This window comes from Triturus cristatus, chromosome 10 (assembly GCF_964204655.1).
Source record: "Triturus cristatus chromosome 10, aTriCri1.1, whole genome shotgun sequence".
Lineage (NCBI taxonomy): Eukaryota > Metazoa > Chordata > Amphibia > Caudata > Salamandridae > Triturus > Triturus cristatus.
In genome coordinates, this window is record NC_140593.1 from 911,693,952 (window position 1) to 911,715,118 (window position 21,167).

A 21,167-nucleotide genomic window follows, 5' to 3' on the forward strand; every position below is an offset into this window, starting at 1 on the left:
CACAGCTCAGCCAAATTTAGTGAGGATCAACAGCATGCAACTGCTGATTTCAAAGTTCAAACCCCAACACTCCCTTCCTGCGCGAGTGTTTATGCAGTTGATAGGCATGATGGCCTCCTGCATATTCATAGTCCCGCACGCGAGATTACATATGCGCCCGCTTCAGGAGTGCTTAGCACGTCAGTGGAATCAGGCTCAAAGACAGTTGAAAGACCTAGTGTTGGTGAGCGGTCGGGCATACAACTCTCTGCATTGGTGGAATCCACAAAACCTTTGCAAGGGCCGACCGTTCCAAGAGCCTGTTCCACAAATAGTACTGACAACGGACGCGTCTCTCCAAGGATGGGGAGCTCATGTACTCCACTACACAGTGCAGGGACTATGGACCACACAACAGAAGAAGATGCACATCAACCTTCTGGAACTGATGGCAATCTTTCTGGCCATGAAGGCCTTCAAAGTACATCTGTGCAACAAGGTCGTGTTGATCCGGACGGACAACATGACCGCAATGTACTACATACAGAAGCAGGGAGGAACACACTCTCCACAGTTGTCTCATCTGGCTCAGAGCATGTGGAAGTGGGCCATTCAGAGGAACATGTTCCTCATGGCAGAACACCTCCCCGGCAAGGACAACCAGATGGCGGATCTGCTCAGCAGACACAGCCACCAGATGCACGAGTGGGAGTTACACCCATCAGTACTCCAACCGTACTTCCAGCAGTGGGGTCATCCAGAGATAGACCTCTTCGCCACAAGCGAAAACGCTAAATGCCAAAGCTTTGCCGCCAGGTTCCCACATCCGCAGTCGCAGGGCAATGCGATATGGATGAACTGGTCCGGCAGAGTTGCGTACGCTTTTCCCCCAGCGCCGTTGATACCGCTGGTGGCTCGCAAACTCAGACAACACTCCCTGACACTCATCCTAGTTGCTCCTACGTGGGCACGCCAGCCATGGTACACCACCTTCCTCGAACTTTCCGTGGTGCCGCATCAAAGGCTGCGGATCAAACCCGCGCATTTGACGCAGAACCATGGAGAGATTCAGCACCCAGATCCGCAACAGCTGAACCTGGCAATCTGCTCCTGAAGTCCTAGAGTTTGGCTACCTCAACCTGCCACCTGACTGTATGGACATCATCAAGGAGGCCAGAAGACCCACTACAAGAGCTTGCTATGCAGCCAAATGGAAAAGGTTCGTCATTTATTGCGGTAATAATGACATTAACCCGCTTGACGCATCCATCCAAAACATCATTTGTTACCTCCTACACCTATACCGATGCAATCTGGCGTACACCTCAATACGTGTCCATTTGACCGCAATATCCGCCTATCTACAAACCAGGCAGCACCTCTCTCTATTCAGAGTGCCTGCCATCAAAGCATTCTTGGAAGGACTCAAACGAGTCATTCCACCAAGCCACCCTCCGGCTCCAATGTGGAACCTCAACCTGGTCCTCACACGCCTGATGGGTCCACCCTTTGAACCTCTCCACTCATGCGAGATTCAATTCCTCACCTGGAAAGTAGCTTTCCTGGTAGCAATCACGTCTTTAAGAAGAGTTAGTGAACTCCAGGCACTAACAGTACAAGAGCCATTTATACAGGTTCATGCCAACAGGGTCGTACTACGTACCAACCCCAAATTCATGCCCAAGGTAATATCGCAGTTCCACCTGAATCAAACTATTGAACTGCCCGTTTTCTTCCAAAACCCACAAACTGTCGCGGAGAGGGCACTCCACACACTAGATGTCAAAAGGGCCCTCATGTATTACATCGACAGGACTAAACCCTTTAGGAAGACAAAACAACTGTTTGTTGCCTTTGCCCCACACCACAAAGGTAACGCCATCTCCAAAGCAGGGATAGCCAGATGGATAGTTAAGTGTATCCAAATTTGTTATCAAAAGGCAAAACGCACATTAACTATTCCCCCACGAGCCCACTCAACACGTAAGTTAGGGGCCTCCATGGCTTTTCTAGGAAATATTCCCCTGCATGATATATGTAGAGCAGCCACCTGGTCCACTACACACACATTTACCAAACACTATTGTGTAGATGTGCAATCAAAACAGCAGGCAGCTGTAGGACAGGCTGTTCTCAAAACACTTTTTCAGACCGCTGCAGCTGGCACTGGTAGCCGCCGCTAATAGAGGGCACTGCTATGTATTCTATGCACAGATATGAATTCAGCAGCCCACATGCCTCGAACTGAATATGCTACTTACCAGTATGCATCTGTTCTTGGCATGTAGGGCTGCTGACATTCATATCGCCCTCCCTCCTCCTCGGCGCCTGTAGCAGCTGCAGCTCTCAGAATTACTGTAAGCATGGTCATCACTTTCTGTATCTACTCCATCACTGCCACAATGGCGAAAAACAATCTGAGGATGGAGAGGATGCCCATGCGCACTGTAGTCCAGGGGAGGAGTCACCTATCCAAGGATACTTCGAAGACTCTTCCAGGACAACAACGTGCAAACATCCGGACCCAACACTAGGCGGCGATCTATGCACAGATATGAATGTCAGCAGCCCTACATGCCAAGAACAGATGCATACTGGTAAGTAGCATATTCATTTTTTGCTCACCATGCTGTTCCAGTTTGAACCCAGTCATTTGCAAATCAGTCCTGACCCTGTGCCATATGGGAACAGTCCAGCTCAAACTGCCAGGCCAGGTCCTACCTGGACTAAAAACAAGCATCCCAGGACCGGTTTCGGGGTTTCACCCCTCATCAGCCAGGATAGCTTGACTCCAGTGGCATGGAGAGCACAGGACCCACGCCTGGGCATACATGTCCCACTCGGGGTGACAAATGCAAAAACAACAATTGATGGACAGAATGCAAAGCATTGTCATACATTCACCCCACTACTGAGATCTGGGCCTAAATCCATCGTTTTTTTGCTCACCATGTGTGAGAAAGTGCCATCTTTCTTGCATGGTATGCCCCCACTTTTTGCTGAATTGCTGATGTACTTTGACGGAGTGTGCACTGGGCTCCTGCCAATCAGGTACCCAAGGCCTGTGTTCCTTCCCGAAAAATGTATGATGCCTAAACCCAATTGGCATCTCTGGCCACATGTCAGCCCCTGGTAAATGGTACCCTAGGTACCCAGGGCCTTGTGAGCAGAGAAGGCCCCTAAGGCCTGCAGCACTTATTGTGCCACCCTTAGAGGCCATGTACCCTGACACACACACACTGCCTTTGCAGGCTGAGAGTCTCGGTGCAGAACAAAACAGAGTCTCGACATGGCACACCTCCCTGTGTGCCATGCCCATCACAAACACACTGCCCTGGCATACCTCAGTCACCCCTCTAGCTGAGTGCACTATGCCAGTGGTGTGGGTACAAGGGCATGAGCCCTGTACCCCTACCGTACCCAGGACCATTCCTGGGCACTATAAGTGCAGTGCTGCCATTGAGAGTATATGGTGCTGGGAGGTCGTCATCACGAACTCCACAACACCATGATGGCTGCACTGAAGACTGAGGAGTTTGATATCAAACTTGTCAGCACATTAAACCCATACTGATGCCAGTGTGAGATTTAATGTAAGATGCACGACATAGGGCAACTTAGAGTTGCCCCCTGAACCTAACTTACAATCCACGTCCTGTCTGAGAGGCTGCCTAGGCTGCCACACAGCAGACATGATGCTGGACCCCTGGGTAGAGAGCCATCCGCTCTCCTGGGCCTGCAACAATGCACATCCTGGGCAAGGTGCCAGGTCTCCTCCCCCAGGATGGGCAGGGGAAGCTTCAAAGGCATGCCACCTTTGTGAGCTTCTCCAGGCCACTTGCTGTACTCAGCAACTGGCCCCACCGGTTCTGACCCCTACTCTGGCGGGAAAGCCCAAGTGAGGAAAGGGGGTGTGCCAGTCTCTGCCTACCCCACCCCTCAGGTGGGGGAGGCGAGGTGAAGCACAACTCCGGGCTCTCGCCATCTTGAGGATGGGGAGCCCTGCCCAATCAGGACTAGGCTCCTGCTCCCCTCCCACTGGAGAGTGGCAGGATAGGGGGTGTACCCACCCCAGGGAGGGGACCCGTTGGTCCCTGCCCTTTACCTACCTGTAACGCCCCTAAATTTAGAATTTAGGGGAACCCTGAACCTTCCTTCCTCAGATTCCGAATCCGAAAGAAGCAAGAAGAAAAAAGACCTGCCGTGCAGCTGCTAACAAGAGGAGAAGACACCAACTGATTTGGCCCCAGCCCTTCAGGCCTGTCGACTCGAACCTGCTCCTGCTAAAACCCGGCATCTCCAGTGGCCTGCAACCTCAAAAACCCCGGAGGACCTGACTGCCTTGTGACTCTAAAAAGGCTGGGACTCCCACGAGCAGTGGTTCTGCTCAAAGCAAGTAACAAGCCCCTGGTGCCAACCAGGAACCGTGACTCCTGCCCACTCTGCATCCGCCAAGCCTGGCCTGTGCCGGAGTGGACAAAGACCACGAGGACGTCCCCCCGGCGACTGTGAACCAGAATCCAGCAACTAAGGACCCACCTCGACGCTCCTGACGATGCCTGTAGCCTCAGAACCAGGGACCCTTCCAACCGACACCAGCTGAGGGTAAGATGTCCCGACGCGAAAAGACACCCCTTCACCCGATGCCCTGCGGCCCCATGTGCCCAGCTCCTGGGTGCCTACCTAACCTACAGCTTCCCAACTTACCTCTCGAAGTGGTGGTTGCACCTGAAGAATCTTCGTCCCCGAGCTTGCAGCCTTTGTTAGTCACTGAGCTTCTCCAATGAAATCCATTGAGCACCCGACGGCTTAAAAGCACCCTGCACCCAGCCGCCTGAGTGCCCCTGGGAGTGCAACCTCTGTCCTATTTTTCTTTCCCACTTGCCCTGAGCAAGTGACCAGGAGCCCAGCTCCCACAGCCGCATAGCCTGCCTACTAGCAGCCACCAACCAAAGGCCCCCTGCCCGCCATAGGCTAACATTGCGATACCAAAGGGGATGATGGACGGAGCATTTGAGCAAATCAAACACTCACCCCCAGTCAACTGATCTGGGTTTAATTCATCATCATTCTTTAGCTCACTCCACCACCCCAGTTCAGACATGGAGGCTATCTTGAATCCAGTGGCAAAGTGAGCAAGGTACCTACGTCTAACATTGGGCCTAACTCGCTCTGCACACGGCTGCCCCAGCGCCGCTGAGGGTGTAACAACTGTACCTACCTGACCCTGGGAGACCCTTGAGTCTATGCCCAGAACCTTAACTCTGCCAGTCGAGTACTTACCCAAAAGCTGATAACTCACTTTTCCTCCATAGGGTAACTTTGACTGATTTCACTTGAAAATTCTTCTGTCGAGTTTTGAAACTTTAAAATATTCACCTAAAATCAGCCGATTAACGAAAACGAAATTACTCACCTGTTATCAGGAGAGATCCCAGTGCTGGATCTTGGTGCCCAGCACTGACCCTGAAAAGTAATTACAACCATACTTACCAATTACTTGATTTTCCTCCATTGGATAACATTGCCTGGTTTTTACCAGAAATTCTTCTAAGTGTCGATTTTTGAAAAAAAACAAATCTTCCTTAAAAATCGCCTGTGTAACAAAAACGATTTCTTTCAACTGTTTACAGGAGATGCACCAGTGCTGAATCCAGGATCCAGCACTGAGTAAGAAAAAGTAACGCTAACCCTACTTACCTGTTAAGTGAATTTCCTCCCATAGGATAACATTGGTGATTCTATGTGAAAAAGTTTGCAAGTGTCAACTTTCGAAATACAATAATATTCCTTAAAAATCATACCGATAACCAAAACGTTTTTACTCAACTGTTTACAGGAGATGTCCCAAGACTGAATCTAGGATCCAGTCCTGTGGTAAGAAAAGTAATCCAAAAAGTAATCAATTGCATTTAACTAGAAATTCCCATTGAGCTCAATGTTATATTGTGTTTGAAATTGTGTTGCCTATTGCAACGACTGTATCTATTGCATTCAAAAGTCTATTGCCTATTGAAAGTATTTATCTAAAGCCTCTCATTCTGAGAAAGTATATTTGATACCTATTGTTGATTCTAAATTAAAACAACTATATATTTTTATATACAAACCATTGGCCTAGAGTTCAGTTATTGAGTGTGTGAGACCATTTGCTGACTGAGTGTGTACAACAAATGCTTTACACTGTCCTCTGATACTGCCTTACTGCTCGACCAAGGTACCACTTTAGAGAGTAAGGTTATATCTAACTTTAGCCTCTGCCAAACCTCTGGGGACCCTGGATTCTGTGCACACTGTACCTATTTGGGAACAGTATATACAGAGCCACTTTGAACCCATCCATATGTAAATCAGTCCTGACCCTGTGCCCTATGGGAATAGTCCAACCCAAACTGCCAGGACAGGTCCTCCCTGGACTGGAAACAAGCATCCTAGAACTGGTTTCGGGGTTTCACCCCTCATCATCCAGGATATCTTGACCCAAGTGGCATGTAGAGCACGGGACCCACGTCTGGGCATACCTGTCCCACTCGGGGTGACAAATGCAAAAACAACAATTGATGGACAGAATGCAGAAGAATGTCTTACATTCACCCCAGCTGTTTGCTGGTGTGCCAATCCAGGACATCTGCTGTGCAGCTGCTTGGAAGAATGCAAACACATTTTGCAGGCAAACAGCAGTGGGTCAAGTGGTACTGCGACATATTTTCAAGTGACGTAAGATTTCTCTCAAGTGTGTTTCAGAGGGCGGGGCAACCTCATTGGTTCAAACCTATGTTTGGTCTCTTTTTTAAGAATAACTATGAACTACTATAAAAACTAAAGGGCCTAGGGCATTTTCTGGTCTATATTTAACTCTGCATTGCTATTATAATGTACCGTGGGACTCCCATCTTGACGACGGGGAATGATTAAAGCATGTGAATCAAAGATTCAAATACTGGAAAACTGCAGTTTCATGTAAGAATTATTTTCTGCTATGATTATTGTGGCATTATTTATTTTCAAAATCATCAAGTTTCCATTGAATATCTGTGATCAGAGTTTCCTGTCTGGTCATATGTGCATGTGATACCTGCCTCTAGTTCTGAAGTTCACTCTTCCAGCTCTTTTATCTGTTCTCCAATATTTGGTCACAGGTTGGCCATCTTGCATAGCTTATGCTCCTAGAAGTTTTACTGGTGGTAGCTCTTTTACTGTCCCAATTTCTCTTCCCTGTGTCATGATCAGTTGATAGATTGTTTCCAGTGTCTGTGTCCGCCTTGTTTCCAGTGTCTGTGTCCGCGCTCATTCATTGTTCTCCTGGGCATATGCAGTGGGTAATACGCCTTGTGAAGAGGTTAAAAGGCTAGCTGTATAGTCCTGTTTTATAGCTGCTGGGTAACTTAAATCAATTTGCCTTGTTTTGCTTGCAGACAGTTTGCTCAGGATTATCAAAACTCATAGCAGGGAGAGAGTCAGTGTTCGAGTCTTCCTAAGAGCTTTTCTCAGATTTGTCGGAAAGTGAAGAACATTACTCTGTCTGGTTGTGCTCTCTAGTTTTGATACTCCATTCTTTGTTGTTGGTTTCCCATTTGATTTAATGTCTAGTAAACATTTGTTCCCAGAAGCAGTCTTTGTCTTGTTGGTTTCATACCAGCCATTTTGATTTTGTCTTGCAGGTGTTATAATTTTACTGTATAAATGTGGATTCTTGCGCCCTTCAAGCACGTTTTCTAATTGTATTTGTATATAAATAGGCTGTTGGTCTTGTTGCTGTAATTTGTTCTGTGCCCAAAAGTTGAGTTCAATAGCTGTACAAGAACTACCATTCCCAGAGTTCATTTGGTCTATGATGTACTTTTACTTAGCGGATTGTGAAGATCTTGTGTGACAGAGGTCTCAGTTTCAGCATATTCACCCCATAGTACATCCGGAGATATGTCTAGGTTTTTTTTACCTGCGGATGTAGTTTGTGCCTAATTTCCTACAGGGATATGCTCGGAGGGTGGACAGGATAACGGGGAGTCTTTTGCAGGAGGCAGTGTTAAGCGTTAGGCTTGAGGAGGCATTTTCTTGCCCCATAGTAGTTGTTTTCGAGGCAACACTACTGAGCGACAAATGCTGGTGCAGCTTCTGTGCTGGGAAATCCTGCAAGTCTCTAAGACTGTCTGCTCCCCCACGGGCCTCATGGCATTCTAAGGCCGCAAAGAATCCTCTGGTTGCCATCTTGGGGTGGGGCCCACCTCCACTGCTTAATGCATAAGGAGGAGGTGCTCCACGTTGCACCGTCTCTGTCCTGGACCTGTCCTGCGTAGGACACCAGCTCCACAGAATAGCTTGCCATTTTTTGGTACTATGCCCAAAGTGAGCGCCAAGAGATTTAAGTCTGTGCAACTCTGCACCTTCATCAGACCGCCCCTTCTTTGTTGAGCTCATAACAACTAGACAAGCAGGTACCATCCACAACAATGGGGCATCTCAGGCATGTGGTTTAGGTGATACTAAGTTTATATGCCTCCTTGTCAGTATTGGTACAAAAGGGGGTGGTGATGGACGGAGCATCAGAACCAATCAAACACTCACACCCAGTCAACAGATCTGGGTTTGATCCATCATCGTTCTTTAGCCCACTCTGCCACCTCAGTTCAGACATGGCCATATGCAAATCAGTCTGACCCTGTGCCTCATGGGAACAGTCCAGCCCAAACTGCCAAACCGGTCCTAGGAAGCTTGTTTCCGGTCCAGGGAAGACATGGCTTGCAGTTTGGGCTGGACTGTTCCCATGAGGCACAGGGTCAGACTGATTTGCATATGGCCATGTCTGAACTGGGGTGGCAGAGTGGGCTAAAGAACGGTGATGGATTAAACCCAGATCATTTGACTGGGGGTGAGTGTTTGCAATGTTCAACACTCCGTCCATCATTTCCTTTGGTTTTTGCTTTGTTCGCCATAAGTTGGCAGGGTATGCTCAGACGTGAGTCCCTTGCTCACTTTGCCACTGGATTCAAGCAAGCCTGGCTGAAGACGGCTGAAATGCCAGAAACCGGTCCTAGGAAGCTTGTTTCCGGTCCAGGGAAGACATGGCTTGCAGTTCGGGCTGGACTGTTCCCATGAAGCACAGGGTCAGACTGATTTGCATATGGCCATGTCTGAACTGAGGTGGCAGAGTGGGCTAAAGAACGGTGATGGATTAAACCCAGATTATTTGACTGGGGCTGAGTGTTTGCAATGTTCAACACTCCGTCCATCATTTCCTTTGGTTTTTTCCTGGTCAGTATTGAGCAGGTAGCTCTCTTTGAGTTTCCCTCATTTGAACATACCCACAGATCAGACTGCTACATTTATAAAGGGTATTTTTTTAGTGGCTGTTATTTCTATAAGGCGTGTGAAAGAGCTTCAAACTTTGTGTTTGGCTAAATCTTTTATGTTTACGTACAACTACTCTGTCCATCTAGCGCCAATATTCAGTTCAATGTTGTGGTTCATCTGTGCAAATTAAACCAAGTCCACTGCAACCATTCCCACGCCACCTAACCACACAATTACGCCAACCACATTGATATACCTAGGATTAAATATTACTATCATTTCTTCACTGTATTTTTTAAATGCAAAATGTTATGCTGTTTATAAAGGTAAGCAATCACTAGTTGGCAGTCGGCCTACAGTAAAGTGATTTGAGCGAATCTTCATTGAAATAGCTAGTAGTCTACATATGTATTTATAATTGATCCTTTTGTCTAACTGTCTGGTAAGTGAGTGCATATTGCAGCATTACTTCATGAACATCTGGTAAAATAATTATGCTTTCTTTGTAGATATGAACCACCTACTTCTTCGAAGAAGAAAGTGCGACTCAAGGATCGCAAAAAACTATCCACTGAGGAACGCAGAAAGTTGTTTGAGCAAGAAGTCGCTCAGAAGGAGGCTCAGAAACAACAACAGCAGCAGCAGCAGCAGCAGCAGCAGCAAATGCAGAATGCTGAAATAAGCTCACCCATTTCCTTTGAAACCCTTGGTTTGAACAATCCACATCATAGTTTTATTGGCTACCCCCCTGGATACCCAATACAGTCCTATGTTGATCCCTCCAACCCCAATGTTGGCAAGGTACTGTTACCAACTCCCCCAAGAGATCCCATGATGTCTCCTGCAAGCTATGAGCACTGCCAGGGGATGGGTTCACATTCTATGGAGTCTACTGTGAACTCACCGATCTCAATGGGAGTACTCTCACATGAACAATCTGCAGTAGACATGGACATCACTGATGAAGAGTACATAGAACAAACCGAACCAGAGATCCCACAGGACATTAGCATACCTGTCCTTCCTGTACCTGTAGCAAGTCCGGTGCATACACAGAACTATGGCTCGTGGGAACCCAGCCCACAAACAGTGGAAGTGCCCCAGGATCAGCCTCAGCAACAGTATTCTCCAGTGGACTCCCAGACAGCCCTGTATTACCAGAGCCAGGCATGTCAGGCTATTTATGGCATGCAAACTCTTTTTGCACAAGCAGCTCCACCGATGGTGCAGGTAAGGCTTCACAAACTAGTTGTACTTTTTACTTATGTCCCAAAGTGTTTTGGTGAAGCTGTGCTACATATTTGCAATCCTTACATTAATGAATGAATAAATGGATAGCCTTTCCCCCCATTAGAAGGGCTAAAGTCCTTTCCCCATTGACAAACATGGTATTTAAGAAAGCAGTTTAAATCCAGTGGATGTAAAGTCTTGCTATGGATTAAGTGAGTTGTTAGAGATGTCGTATAAGAATTGTTCCATTTACTAAAAAAAAAAAAGCTTGCTCTTTATCGCAAAGTAGATTGTGCGATTGTCAGCAATACAACATTGCTGCCTTTATTTTAATCTTTATTGTGTTTATCTGAAAGAAACACGTTAGTTAGATTCCTCACCTTAGAATATCCCCAGGCGTCAGACTGGATCCGGAAGATTTTTCGTCAGCAATACCCCTTGCGCGTCGCTAGGCGTCGTCTGCGGCTCCGCGTCCGTCGTCGGCGTCGTGCGCCGGGATGACGTCGTCGGAGTACTTCGACGCCGCCCTCGCGCGCTGACGTCAGTTCTTCTTTTTTCCGCGCCAGTAAGCGCAGATCCGGGAGAGCTACCCCTTTAGTCAATTTTTGACTAACTTTTTGATCCTTTTTGATCCTGTCTATCGACACCGGTGCCGGTAGGATGCCTGGGTTTAAAGCCTGTACGGACTGTAGCCGATTGATGTCGGTTACCGACCATCACCGCCGGTGCCTGTACTGTTTGGGCCTCGACCACGACGCGGAGTCGTGCTCGGACTGTAAGGCCCTGACCTCGAAGGCTAGACGGGAGCGGTCCCGTAAGCTCCTCGAGATTCGCCACTCGGCTCCGCGCGCCTCTCGATCCCGGTCCAGGAGGAGGTCCAAGGATCGGTCGCGGAGCCGCAGCCGACGTCACCATCGGTCGTCGGGATCAAAGTCTTCGGGTAAGTCGAAGCATTCCAAGAAGTCCAAGAGGCGACATCGCTCTTCGGACTCCCCTCGCCGGTCGCGCGACTCGGTCGAGGGTCAGGGTGGTTCCACCCCCGCGGCTCCGTCGGAGCCGCAGGCGCCGCGTCCGTCCCCATACCCTCCGGTCCCTGGGACTAACGCGACGCCGGCGGAAGTCAGTGCCTTCCTCTCGGCCATGAGGAACCTGGCTCCGCCGTCGGCGCCCGCTGGTGCGCCTTCGGGCCCCGCGGACCCGACTGGGCTGTCTTGCCAGCCGGCGGCTCCGGCCCCGGTGCCGTTGACGGCTCCGGCCTCGACGCCGCAAGCGCCCGAGGGACCCGTTCTCGAGTCCCCGTCGACGCCGGTCGACCTCGTCACGCCTCCTCCACCGGCGTCGACTCCGGTTCCACCCCCGACGCCGACGTCGACCCCGCTCGACGTCGTGCCCCAGTTCAGTCCCGCTCCGGGCCCGGCGCCGGTCCGGCGTCGATGGACGCCGAGATCGGCGTCGATGGACGCCGAGATCGGCGCCGCTAGAGACACATTTTGTCTACCGCCCGGCTCCGTTAACTTCTCCTCTACACCAGGAGTCGGATGATGGGGACTACTGGGAGGGATCCGAGGATCCTATGGCCCATCAGGCCCAACTGTCCCAGGACTGGGCAGATGAACTGGGGGAGGCCAGTGGTCTGGATACCTCGCCAGACACTGGATTCATCTCTCCTCCGACTGTGGCTTCGGAGGAGGGTGCTGCTTTCTCCGTGGTGCTGCGCAAGGCGGCCGCAGCCCTTGGGCTCAAGCTACCTGCCGTGGCTGTGAGGACGAACGTCCTCACTGAGGTGCTTCAGTCTGCAGCAAGCTCCACTGAGCCTCTGCTGCCATTCAATGAGGCCCTCACTGACGTTCTACAGGGCACCTGGTCCAAGCCCTCCACAGTTCCTCCTGTGGACAGGAACGTTGCCAGGCGCCACCGCCCTGCTCCGGGCGACCCCAGTTTTCTGTCCCAACACCCTACCCCTGAGAGCCTGGTTATCCAGGCCTCCACCTCCCAATCCTCTTTCCCGACCGCCCCGCCGGACCGGGATTCCAAGAGACTGGAGCAGTTTGGCAAGAAACTGTTCTCTTCCCTTAGTTTGGGCCTGCGGTCTTTGAACACCGCTTGTCTCTTGGACCGTTATTCCCACTCTCTGTGGAATGCGGTGGAGGACGCGCTGCCCCTGTGTCCGGAGGAGGTCCAGACACGACTTACCCAGGCTCTGGCCGATGGGAGGGATGCAGCGCGACATGCTATACGTTGTGGGCTTGACACCACGGACTCGCTGGGTAGGGCCATTTCCACCACTGTGGCGCTTCGACGTCACGCCTGGCTGCGGTCCACGTCGTTTTCCAGCGATGTCCAGAGCACTCTCATGGACATGCCGTTTGATGGCACTCGCCTGTTTGGCGAGAAGTCGGACAGTGCGCTGAACCGCTTTAAGGACTCCCAGGCTACGGCCAAGTCCTTGGGCCTCTCGGCCCCGCGGTCGCAATCTTCCACTTTTCGCCCCTTTCGTGGCCAAGGAAGGGGTGCCTCCTCACGTGCGCCTAGCCACCAGCCGCAGAACCAACCTGCGTGCGGTCGCGGACGTGGTTTCCGCCGAGGCGGATCTGGAGGACGACGAGGTCAGCCCACATCCACCCCGGCAGCATCCGCCTCAAAGCCTTCCTAGTCCGAGCTTTCAGGCCCATTCCACGCCAGTGGGCGGCAGAGTTCGCCATCACCTGCTCCACTGGCGGTCCATCACATCGGACGGGTGGGTGCTGCAAATCGTCCGAAGGGGCTACTCCCTCCCCTTCGAGACGACCCCTCCAGCCATGCCACCGCAGCACCACCGTATCTCGGGGGATCATTTGCATCTTCTCCACGAGGAGGTTTCCGCCCTCTTGGCCAAGGGGGCCGTCGAGCGCGTTCCAAATCCAGAAGTAGGTCGTGGTTGTTACTCCCACTACTTTCTGGTTCCCAAGAAGGGCAAGGGGGGCCTACGCCCTATCTTGGACCTTCGGAACGTCAAAGCCTTCCTCCGGAAGGAACGGTTCAAGATGTTGACTTTGGCTCAGGTTCTAGCTGCCCTAGACCCCGGAGACTGGATGGTAGCGTTGGACTTGCAGGACGCTTATTTCCACATCCCCGTCCTGCCGGCCCACCGGCGTTACCTGCGGTTCACGGTGGGCCAAGAGCACTTTCAGTTTACCGTGCTCCCCTTCGGCCTCACCAGTGCCCCTCGGGTGTTCACGAAAGTGATGGCGGTGGTCGCAGCTCATCTGCGCAGATCAGGGGTTCCAGTCTTCCCCTATCTCGACGACTGGTTGTTGAAGGCGGGCTCGCCCCAGGCAGTCGTCTCCCACCTCCAGACTACGGCGGATCTCCTGCATTTGCTGGGGTTTTCCATCAACGTGCCGAAGTCACACCTGAGTCCCTCTCAGAAGCTCCTTTTCATCGGAGCGGTTCTCGATTCGGCGCAGTTCCGGGTCTATCCACCGGAACAGCGGGTCCGGGATATACAGGCCCTGATTCCCATCTTTCGGCCTCTATCCTGGGTTTCGGTCAGGCTAGTGTTGCGGCTTCTGGGGCTGATGGCCTCCTGCATCCTACTAGTGCATCACGCCAGGCGGCGCATGCGGGCTCTGCAGTGGGACCTGAAGTTTCAGTGGGCCCAGCATCACGGCAACCTGTCCGACCATGTCTTGATCTCGGAGGGCACTGCACAGCAGTTGCAGTGGTGGCTCACGGACCGCGATTGGGTCATGGGCAGGAGCCTCTCCCTTCCCCAACCGGAGCATGTCGTAGTGACGGATGCGTCCCTCCTGGGATGGGGTGGCCATATGGGAGAGGCGGAGATCAGAGGCCTCTGGTCTCCGGCGGAGTCTCGTCTCCACATCAACCTGTTGGAGTTGAGAGCGATCCGACTTGCACTGAAAGCCTTCCTTCCCTCTGTCAGGGGCAGTGTCGTGCAGGTGTTCACGGACAACACCACCGCCATGTGGTATTGCAACAAACAGGGCGGGGTGGGGTCGTGGACCCTTTGTCAGGAGGCTCTGCGCCTCTGGATGTGGCTGGAACACCAGGGCGTCACCCTAGTGGTTCAACATCTGGCGGGCTCTCTGAACGCCAGAGCAGACGAACTCAGCCGCCGGTGCATGATGGATCACGAATGGCGTCTGAACTCCGAAGTGGCGCAAGGTCTCTTTCAGCAGTGGGGAGAGCCTTGGTTAGATCTATTCGCCACCGAAGAGAACGCGCAATGTCAGCAGTTCTGCGCGTTGGAATTTCCAAGGCGGCACTCGCTCGGCGACGCTTTTCGTCACGAGTGGAGTTGCGGTCTGTTGTACGCCTTTCCGCCTATACCACTTCTGCCCAGTGTGCTGAAGAAGATCAGGCGCGACCGGGCCCAAGTCATCTTGGTGGCTCCGGATTGGGCACGAAGATACTGGTATCCCGAGCTACTCAGTATGTTGACCGATCCCCCGATACGTCTGCCCCTTCGGGAGGATCTTCTGTCGCAGCAGCAGGGGACGGTCCTCCACCCGAACCTGTCCAGCCTCCACCTCCATGCGTGGAGATTGAGCGGCGGCAGTTGATGCCATTTGACTTGCCTCCTGAAGTCTGTGATATCATTCTGGCAGCCAGGCGTCCCTCCACAAAGACGGTATACGCCTGCCGGTGGAACAAATTTGTGGCATGGTGCACAGCAAAGGCTGTGGATCCCCTTTCCGCCCCTCTTTCTGAGGTTCTCCTCTTTCTTCTTTCTCTGGCCCGGCAGGGCTCTGCCCTGGGCACCCTGAAAGGTTATCTTGCTGCCATCTCTGCCTTCTTGCGGCTTCCTGATCAGCCTTCTCTTTTCAAGTCCCCTGTGGTTACACGCTTTCTAAAAGGCATTACTCACACGTTCCCTCCTGTCCCTTTTGTAATGCCTCAGTGGGACTTGAATCTGGTCTTGACATTCCTGATGTGCGCTCCCTTCGAGCCTCTTCACAATTGTCCTCTTCGTCTTCTGACTCTTAAGACTACTTTTCTGGTAGCCATCACCTCGGCTAGACGGGTGAGTGAGCTCCAGGCTTTATCTTCAAAGCCTCCTTTTCTGTCTGTTCATCCGGACAAGGTTGTCCTTCGGCCTCGTCCCTCCTTTCTTCCGAAAGTAGTGACTCCATTTCATCTTGGGCAGTCTGTCACCTTGCCCACCTTCTTTCCGCCTCCGCATCCTTCCAAAGAGGAAGAGAGGCTCCACCGCCTGGACCCAAAACGTGCGCTCTCCTTTTATTTGGACCGCACAAAGCAGTTCCGGGTGGACGACCAACTTTTCGTTGGATACGTGGGTGCTAAGAAGGGGAAAGCTGTGCACAAACGGACCATCTCTCGGTGGGTCGTTTTGTGCATCAAAATTTGTTACTCTTTGGCAAAAAAGGACCCTCCTGTTGGGCTTCGCGCCCATTCTACTCGGGCCACAGCGGCTACTACTGCCTTGGGACGGGGAGTCCCTTTGCAGGACATCTGTCAGGCGGCGACGTGGGCTTCGCTACACACGTTTGCCAGGCATTATTGCCTTGACAGCCAAGTCCGGAGGGATGGCTTCTTTGGCCGTTCTGTCCTCCAGGACTTTCTGGTGTGATCTTGGTTCGCAGACCCACCACCGGGGATGGTATTGCTTGGGTATCTATTCTAAGGTGAGGAATCTAACTAACGTGTTTCTTTCAGATGAACAAGTTACTTACCTTCGGTAACGATGTATCTGTAAGAAACATTAGTTAGTTAGATTCCTCACCGACCCACCCATCCTCCCCGTTCTGCGAACTGACATCTAGGGTTAAGGTTATCCTTTTCAGGCCCCTAGATTTTATTTTTGGCACCAGTGTCGGTCTTTGCATGGCTCTGCGTTCCTGGCGCGGAAGGCTATGTACAAGAACTGACGTCAGCGCTTGAGGGCGGCGTCTAAGTACTCAGACGACGTCATCCCGGCGCACGACGCCGACGACTGACGCGGAGCCGCAGACGACGCCTAGCGACGCGCAAGGGGTATTGCTGACGAAAAATCTTCCGGATCCAGTCTGACGCCTGGGGATATTCTAAGGTGAGGAATCTAACTAATGTTTCTTACAGATACATCGTTACCGAAGGTAAGTAACTTGTTCATTAGGTCGAGCCTGGAGGCAGGGCGCCAGCGCTGCTCTGTGAGGCCTGCTGTACTCCCCCTGTGGGCTAAGGCCAAACCCAGCACTTTCTATTTGTTTTTTTGTGTGCCTTTCAAAATTGCTTTCTTTTGATTGGTAATATGCTGCTCTTTGTCCCACCTTTGGGCGTGGTTTCGCTTTCTTGGCTATCGCCCCTTTTACATGCACCCTTCCTGTTTGGTTTATGTATCTTTTATGCGCCGCACTCATATTTTATTGGCATTACCCTGCGCCGTTTCTCGCTTCTCCACCAGGCCCGGTTCTAGAGGGTGGGCCAGGTGGGCCTGGCCCATCCAAGGAAACCCTGGCCCATCCAGGACCATTCAGAACTGAAAAACAAGCGTTTTTCACCTTAATGTTTCCGTGGGATCTCCTTTATCGTTTATTTTAATGATTAACACCTTTGACATAGGATACTTTCAGGCCTGGGGAGAGGTGTGAAGTCAGCAGAGTTTATTAGCTGCTGTGATGCACAAGTGACCTGGATATCCTGAAAACTGAATTATGATTCAGGGCTTATCACAACGTATTTTTAATCTTCAATGCTTTGAAATGGAAAAAGCTGCCAAAGTTTTTAAAAGCATGAAAAGCTGTAAAGTGCCTCTGTGTGGCAGCAGAAACATTTCTGCTGCTGCACATGACCAGGAGCATGCTACGATCTTAAAGTTCTACATCGTAAAGACCTGAAAAGCAGTGTCCCTCCACTTCCCCAAAGCCGGAAGCACATCAACGAAAGCAGCTCTTTGGGTCCTGATTATGGTGTTAACAATGTTAAATGCGGACAGATGCAGATACCCAGGGCTGGCTTTAGGGCAGTGCGACCGGTGCAGCTGCACTTGGCGCTGGCCGGTAGAGGAGGCGCTGACCTTTGGGGATGTGGGGGGGTGTGCTTAGCAATAACTTATGATTAAAGAGATGAGTAGCACTTTCGCCAGTCATAGGGCATGGGGGCGCCAAAAAGGATTACCGCACCGGGTGCCACTAGCGCTAAAGCCGGCCCGGTGAATACATAAAATATCTGATCGATTAAGTACTTTATTTTTTGTCCAGTATCCACTCACCTTCATGGCCCAGCCATACTTCTTTATGGCCCACCCAAAGAAAAAATTCTAGAGAAACTTGTTCCCCACTACCACTCTCTTTCCCTTTATGGGTATCCATAATCTACTCCGAGCGTTACCTGTCGAGTTGCCTGTGCCCCCTCCCCCTCGTCCCTCCTCCTCTTCTCTCCGCCTAACACTTTTTTGTTTCTTTATTAAATGTTGTTTTTTATAAAATTGTAAAACAATAGGAAATGAGCCAATATGGATGCTGGTCTCCAAGCTTTACGGTGTGAGGACAGCAGCTGCCGGAGGTCTCACACGCTCCTCCTCTCAGCATGCTGTCCCAGCCTTATTTCCTCTGGCATGCAGCTCCTGTTTACTGCTGCACGGGCTGGTTGTTCTTCTTTCTGGTATGTTTATGCCGAGGGCTCCAGTTCTGTGGTCATGTGATAAAGCTATCTGACCCCTTTAATCATGCAGCAGCCTCAATGCGACCCAATATGTTGTTTCAGAGAGCAGGGCTCCCCTCAAGCTCCAGAGAGATCCAGTAATAAAATGCCCTTGTGACATGTACCGGACAGTGCATTCCTCTCTAACTTGATTAGTCTAGCTGCTTTTTAAGTGACCCTTTTCTCCAGGTGATTCCTTATTTATAATGTGTGAAAAATAAATACGACCTAAAAACATAAAAGAAACATTTTTTGGCTCCTAAGGCTTTTTCCCCCCCAGAAAGAGCATAAAACGCAACCTGATATATAAAGACATTTAAAAAAGCAAGGGCGTGATGTTCTTTCTCTTTATTTTGCATGCCGCTTGAGAAAGTGAAAATTGTAAATAATACTGTTTCACAATGAAACACTTATAAGACATGCTTTCTGGTGTTTAATCTCGCATCAAGCATCAGATAATTGAAATGACTGGCTGCAGCTTAATCTTCGCTCCATCAGTGTCGCTCGTGCATAGTTCTCTTCCAGGGGATCCTCCTCAATAGTCATAAGCACTAGAATATTTCCGCCCATGCGCGGGACCCCGGAAACACAATCATATATGTGACAAACATATATGTATCTCCATATATATATATATATAAAATAAAAAAGCAAATGCAGCCTTTCATAACCAGAGCTGAATAATGCTGTAAGGACTCACTTGTATATCATAAACAATACATTAAAAACGGAAAAACAGCAAAGCATGTTTGAAAACTGTTTTAATGCTTAGCACTCAGCACAATCTCTCAGATAGGACTGAAAGCATTGACAGCACACAGGCTGCATTGCAGAAAACATAGCCTAGAAAAGGCTGAAAAGCTAACTCATAGCAACATAGAAATAAACTGGCACCGTGCCTTTTAAGGCAGCCATGACCCCTAGCTTCCCATCGTGCCTCAGGGGTTACAGTTAGGTCAGTTGTACTTTCCGGCTCCTTCAGGCAGAACCCTGGTTACACAGCTCCACTTCTTTGTGATTTTAGTCAGAAATAATCTTCAGTTTTCCGGAAAAATGTATCTTACTTCGATGTTTTTCAACTTGTCAAGTAAGGTGCTAACTTTTTCTGACTGCTTTTGTCATTTTTTTCCACTCAAAAGGCCATTTCTTTTTTACCCCTGCCCTTCTGGTGGAAAAAAGAAGGCCAGGTCAGACTCTCATGCAGTCTGTATTCTCTGTCTTCCTAAGGACCATGTTCCCAAGACTTGTCCTCATTGCCAGACTTTATCTAATAGAACTCTAACAGACAGGGAGCGTATCCGTCTTTATGGGCTGGCAGAAAAGGGTAAATCAACTTCCAGAGGCAGGTCACCGGTGAAAAAGGGCTCTAAGAGGGCCAGATCCTCTTCTAGAAGCAAGATTCCATCCGCGTCGGGCGCGGCGCTGAGAAAACTACCACTGGTGAGACATACGTCCAAGAAAAGACCTTCGACGGCGGGCTCGCCGTCGAGAGAATGCCCACATACAGGTACGTCGCTGCATTCACCGTCGACGTCGAAGAATCGTGAACCTCCGCCGTCGTAAACCCGGCGACAAGCGGCGTTGAGGAGCAGAAGTCCACCGCCGACGTCAACTCGGCGACGATCGGCGTCGAAGAGCAGAAGTCTTTGTGAGAAAGTGCCATCTTTCTTGCATGGTATGCCCCCACTTTTTGCTGAATTGCTGAATGTACTTTGACTGAGTGTGCCCTGGACTCCTGCCAATCGGGTGCCCAGGGCCTATGTTCCTTCCCTAAACAAAAACCTCAAAACCAAATTGGCAAACCCTGGCCACATGTCAGCCCCTGGTAAGTGGTACCTAGGTACCCAGGGCATCGTGACCAGGGAAGGCCTCTAAGGGTTGCAGCACTCATTGTGCCACCCTTAGAGGCCCTGTGCCCTAACACACACACACTGCCCTGGCAGTTCGAGTAGTGTCTGGGTAGAAGACAAAACAGAAAGTCAACATGGCACACATTCCTGTGTGCCATGCCCACAACCTACACTGCCCTGGCATACATCAGCCACCCCTCTAGCTGGGTGCCCTATGCCAGTGGTGTGGGCACAGAGGCAGGCGCCCTGTGCCCCTACAGTACCCAGGTCCATTCCTAGGCCCTGTAAGTGCAGTGCTGCCATTTAAGAGTACATGGTGCTGGGAGAAGACTGAGAAGTTTGGTATCAAACTTCTCAGCACATTAAACCCGCACTGATGCCAGTGTGGGATTTAATGTACCAAGCACCAAAGAGGGCATCTTAGAGAGGCCCCCTGAAACCTAACCTACAATCCACGTCTGTTCTGAGGCTGCCTAAGCTGCCACACAGCAGACATGTTGCTGGACCCCTTGGTAGGAGAGCCCCTGCTCTCCTGGGTCTGCAACAATGCACATCCTGGGCGAGGTGCTAAATCTCCTCCCCCAGGATGGGCAGGGGGAAGCTTCAAAGGCATGCCGCCTCTGTGAGCTTCCCCAGGCCACTGCAACCCCCCACTCTGGCGGGAAGCTTGGCCGGAAACCCCAAATAAGGACAGGGGATGTGCCAGCCTGCCAACCCCACCCCTCAAGTGGGGGAGGCGAGATGAAGCACATCTCCGGGCTCTCGCCATCTTGAAGATGGGAAGCCCTGCTAATCAGGATTAGACTACTGCCCCCCTCCCACAGGAGAGAGGCAGGATAGGGGGTGTACCCACCCCAGGACAGGGACCAATTGGTCCCTGCCCTTCACCTACCTGTAACACCCCTAAATCTAGTATTTAGGGGCACCCTAAACCTTCCTTCCCAAGATTCCAGATTCCGAAATCCGAAGAAGTGCTAGAAGAAAGAAGATCTGCCCTGCAGAAGAGGAAGACACCAACTGCTTTGGCTCCAGCCCTACCGGCCTGTCGACCCTTGAACCTGCTCCTGCTCCAAACCCGGCATCTCTTGTGCCCAGCAACCTCACAAACCCCGGAGGTCCTGGCTACCTTTTGACTCCCAACCCCTTGGAATCACATGAGTAGAGGCTCTACTCAAA

The 21,167-nt window shown here is 50.9% G+C and overlaps 1 protein-coding gene across 3 annotated transcripts in view; it reads left to right on the forward strand.

The window, feature by feature from the left end:
• SETD2 (SET domain containing 2, histone lysine methyltransferase) overlaps positions 1–21,167 on the forward strand; it is a 1,034,666-nt gene that overhangs the window by 691,817 nt on the left and 321,682 nt on the right. For all 3 annotated transcript variants that reach the window (XM_085628742.1, XM_085628741.1, XM_085628740.1), the window contains one exon: positions 9,780–10,500. In XM_085628742.1, coding sequence (XP_085484868.1) covers positions 9,780–10,500 — 721 coding nt within the window. The remainder of the gene's footprint in view (positions 1–9,779; positions 10,501–21,167) is intronic.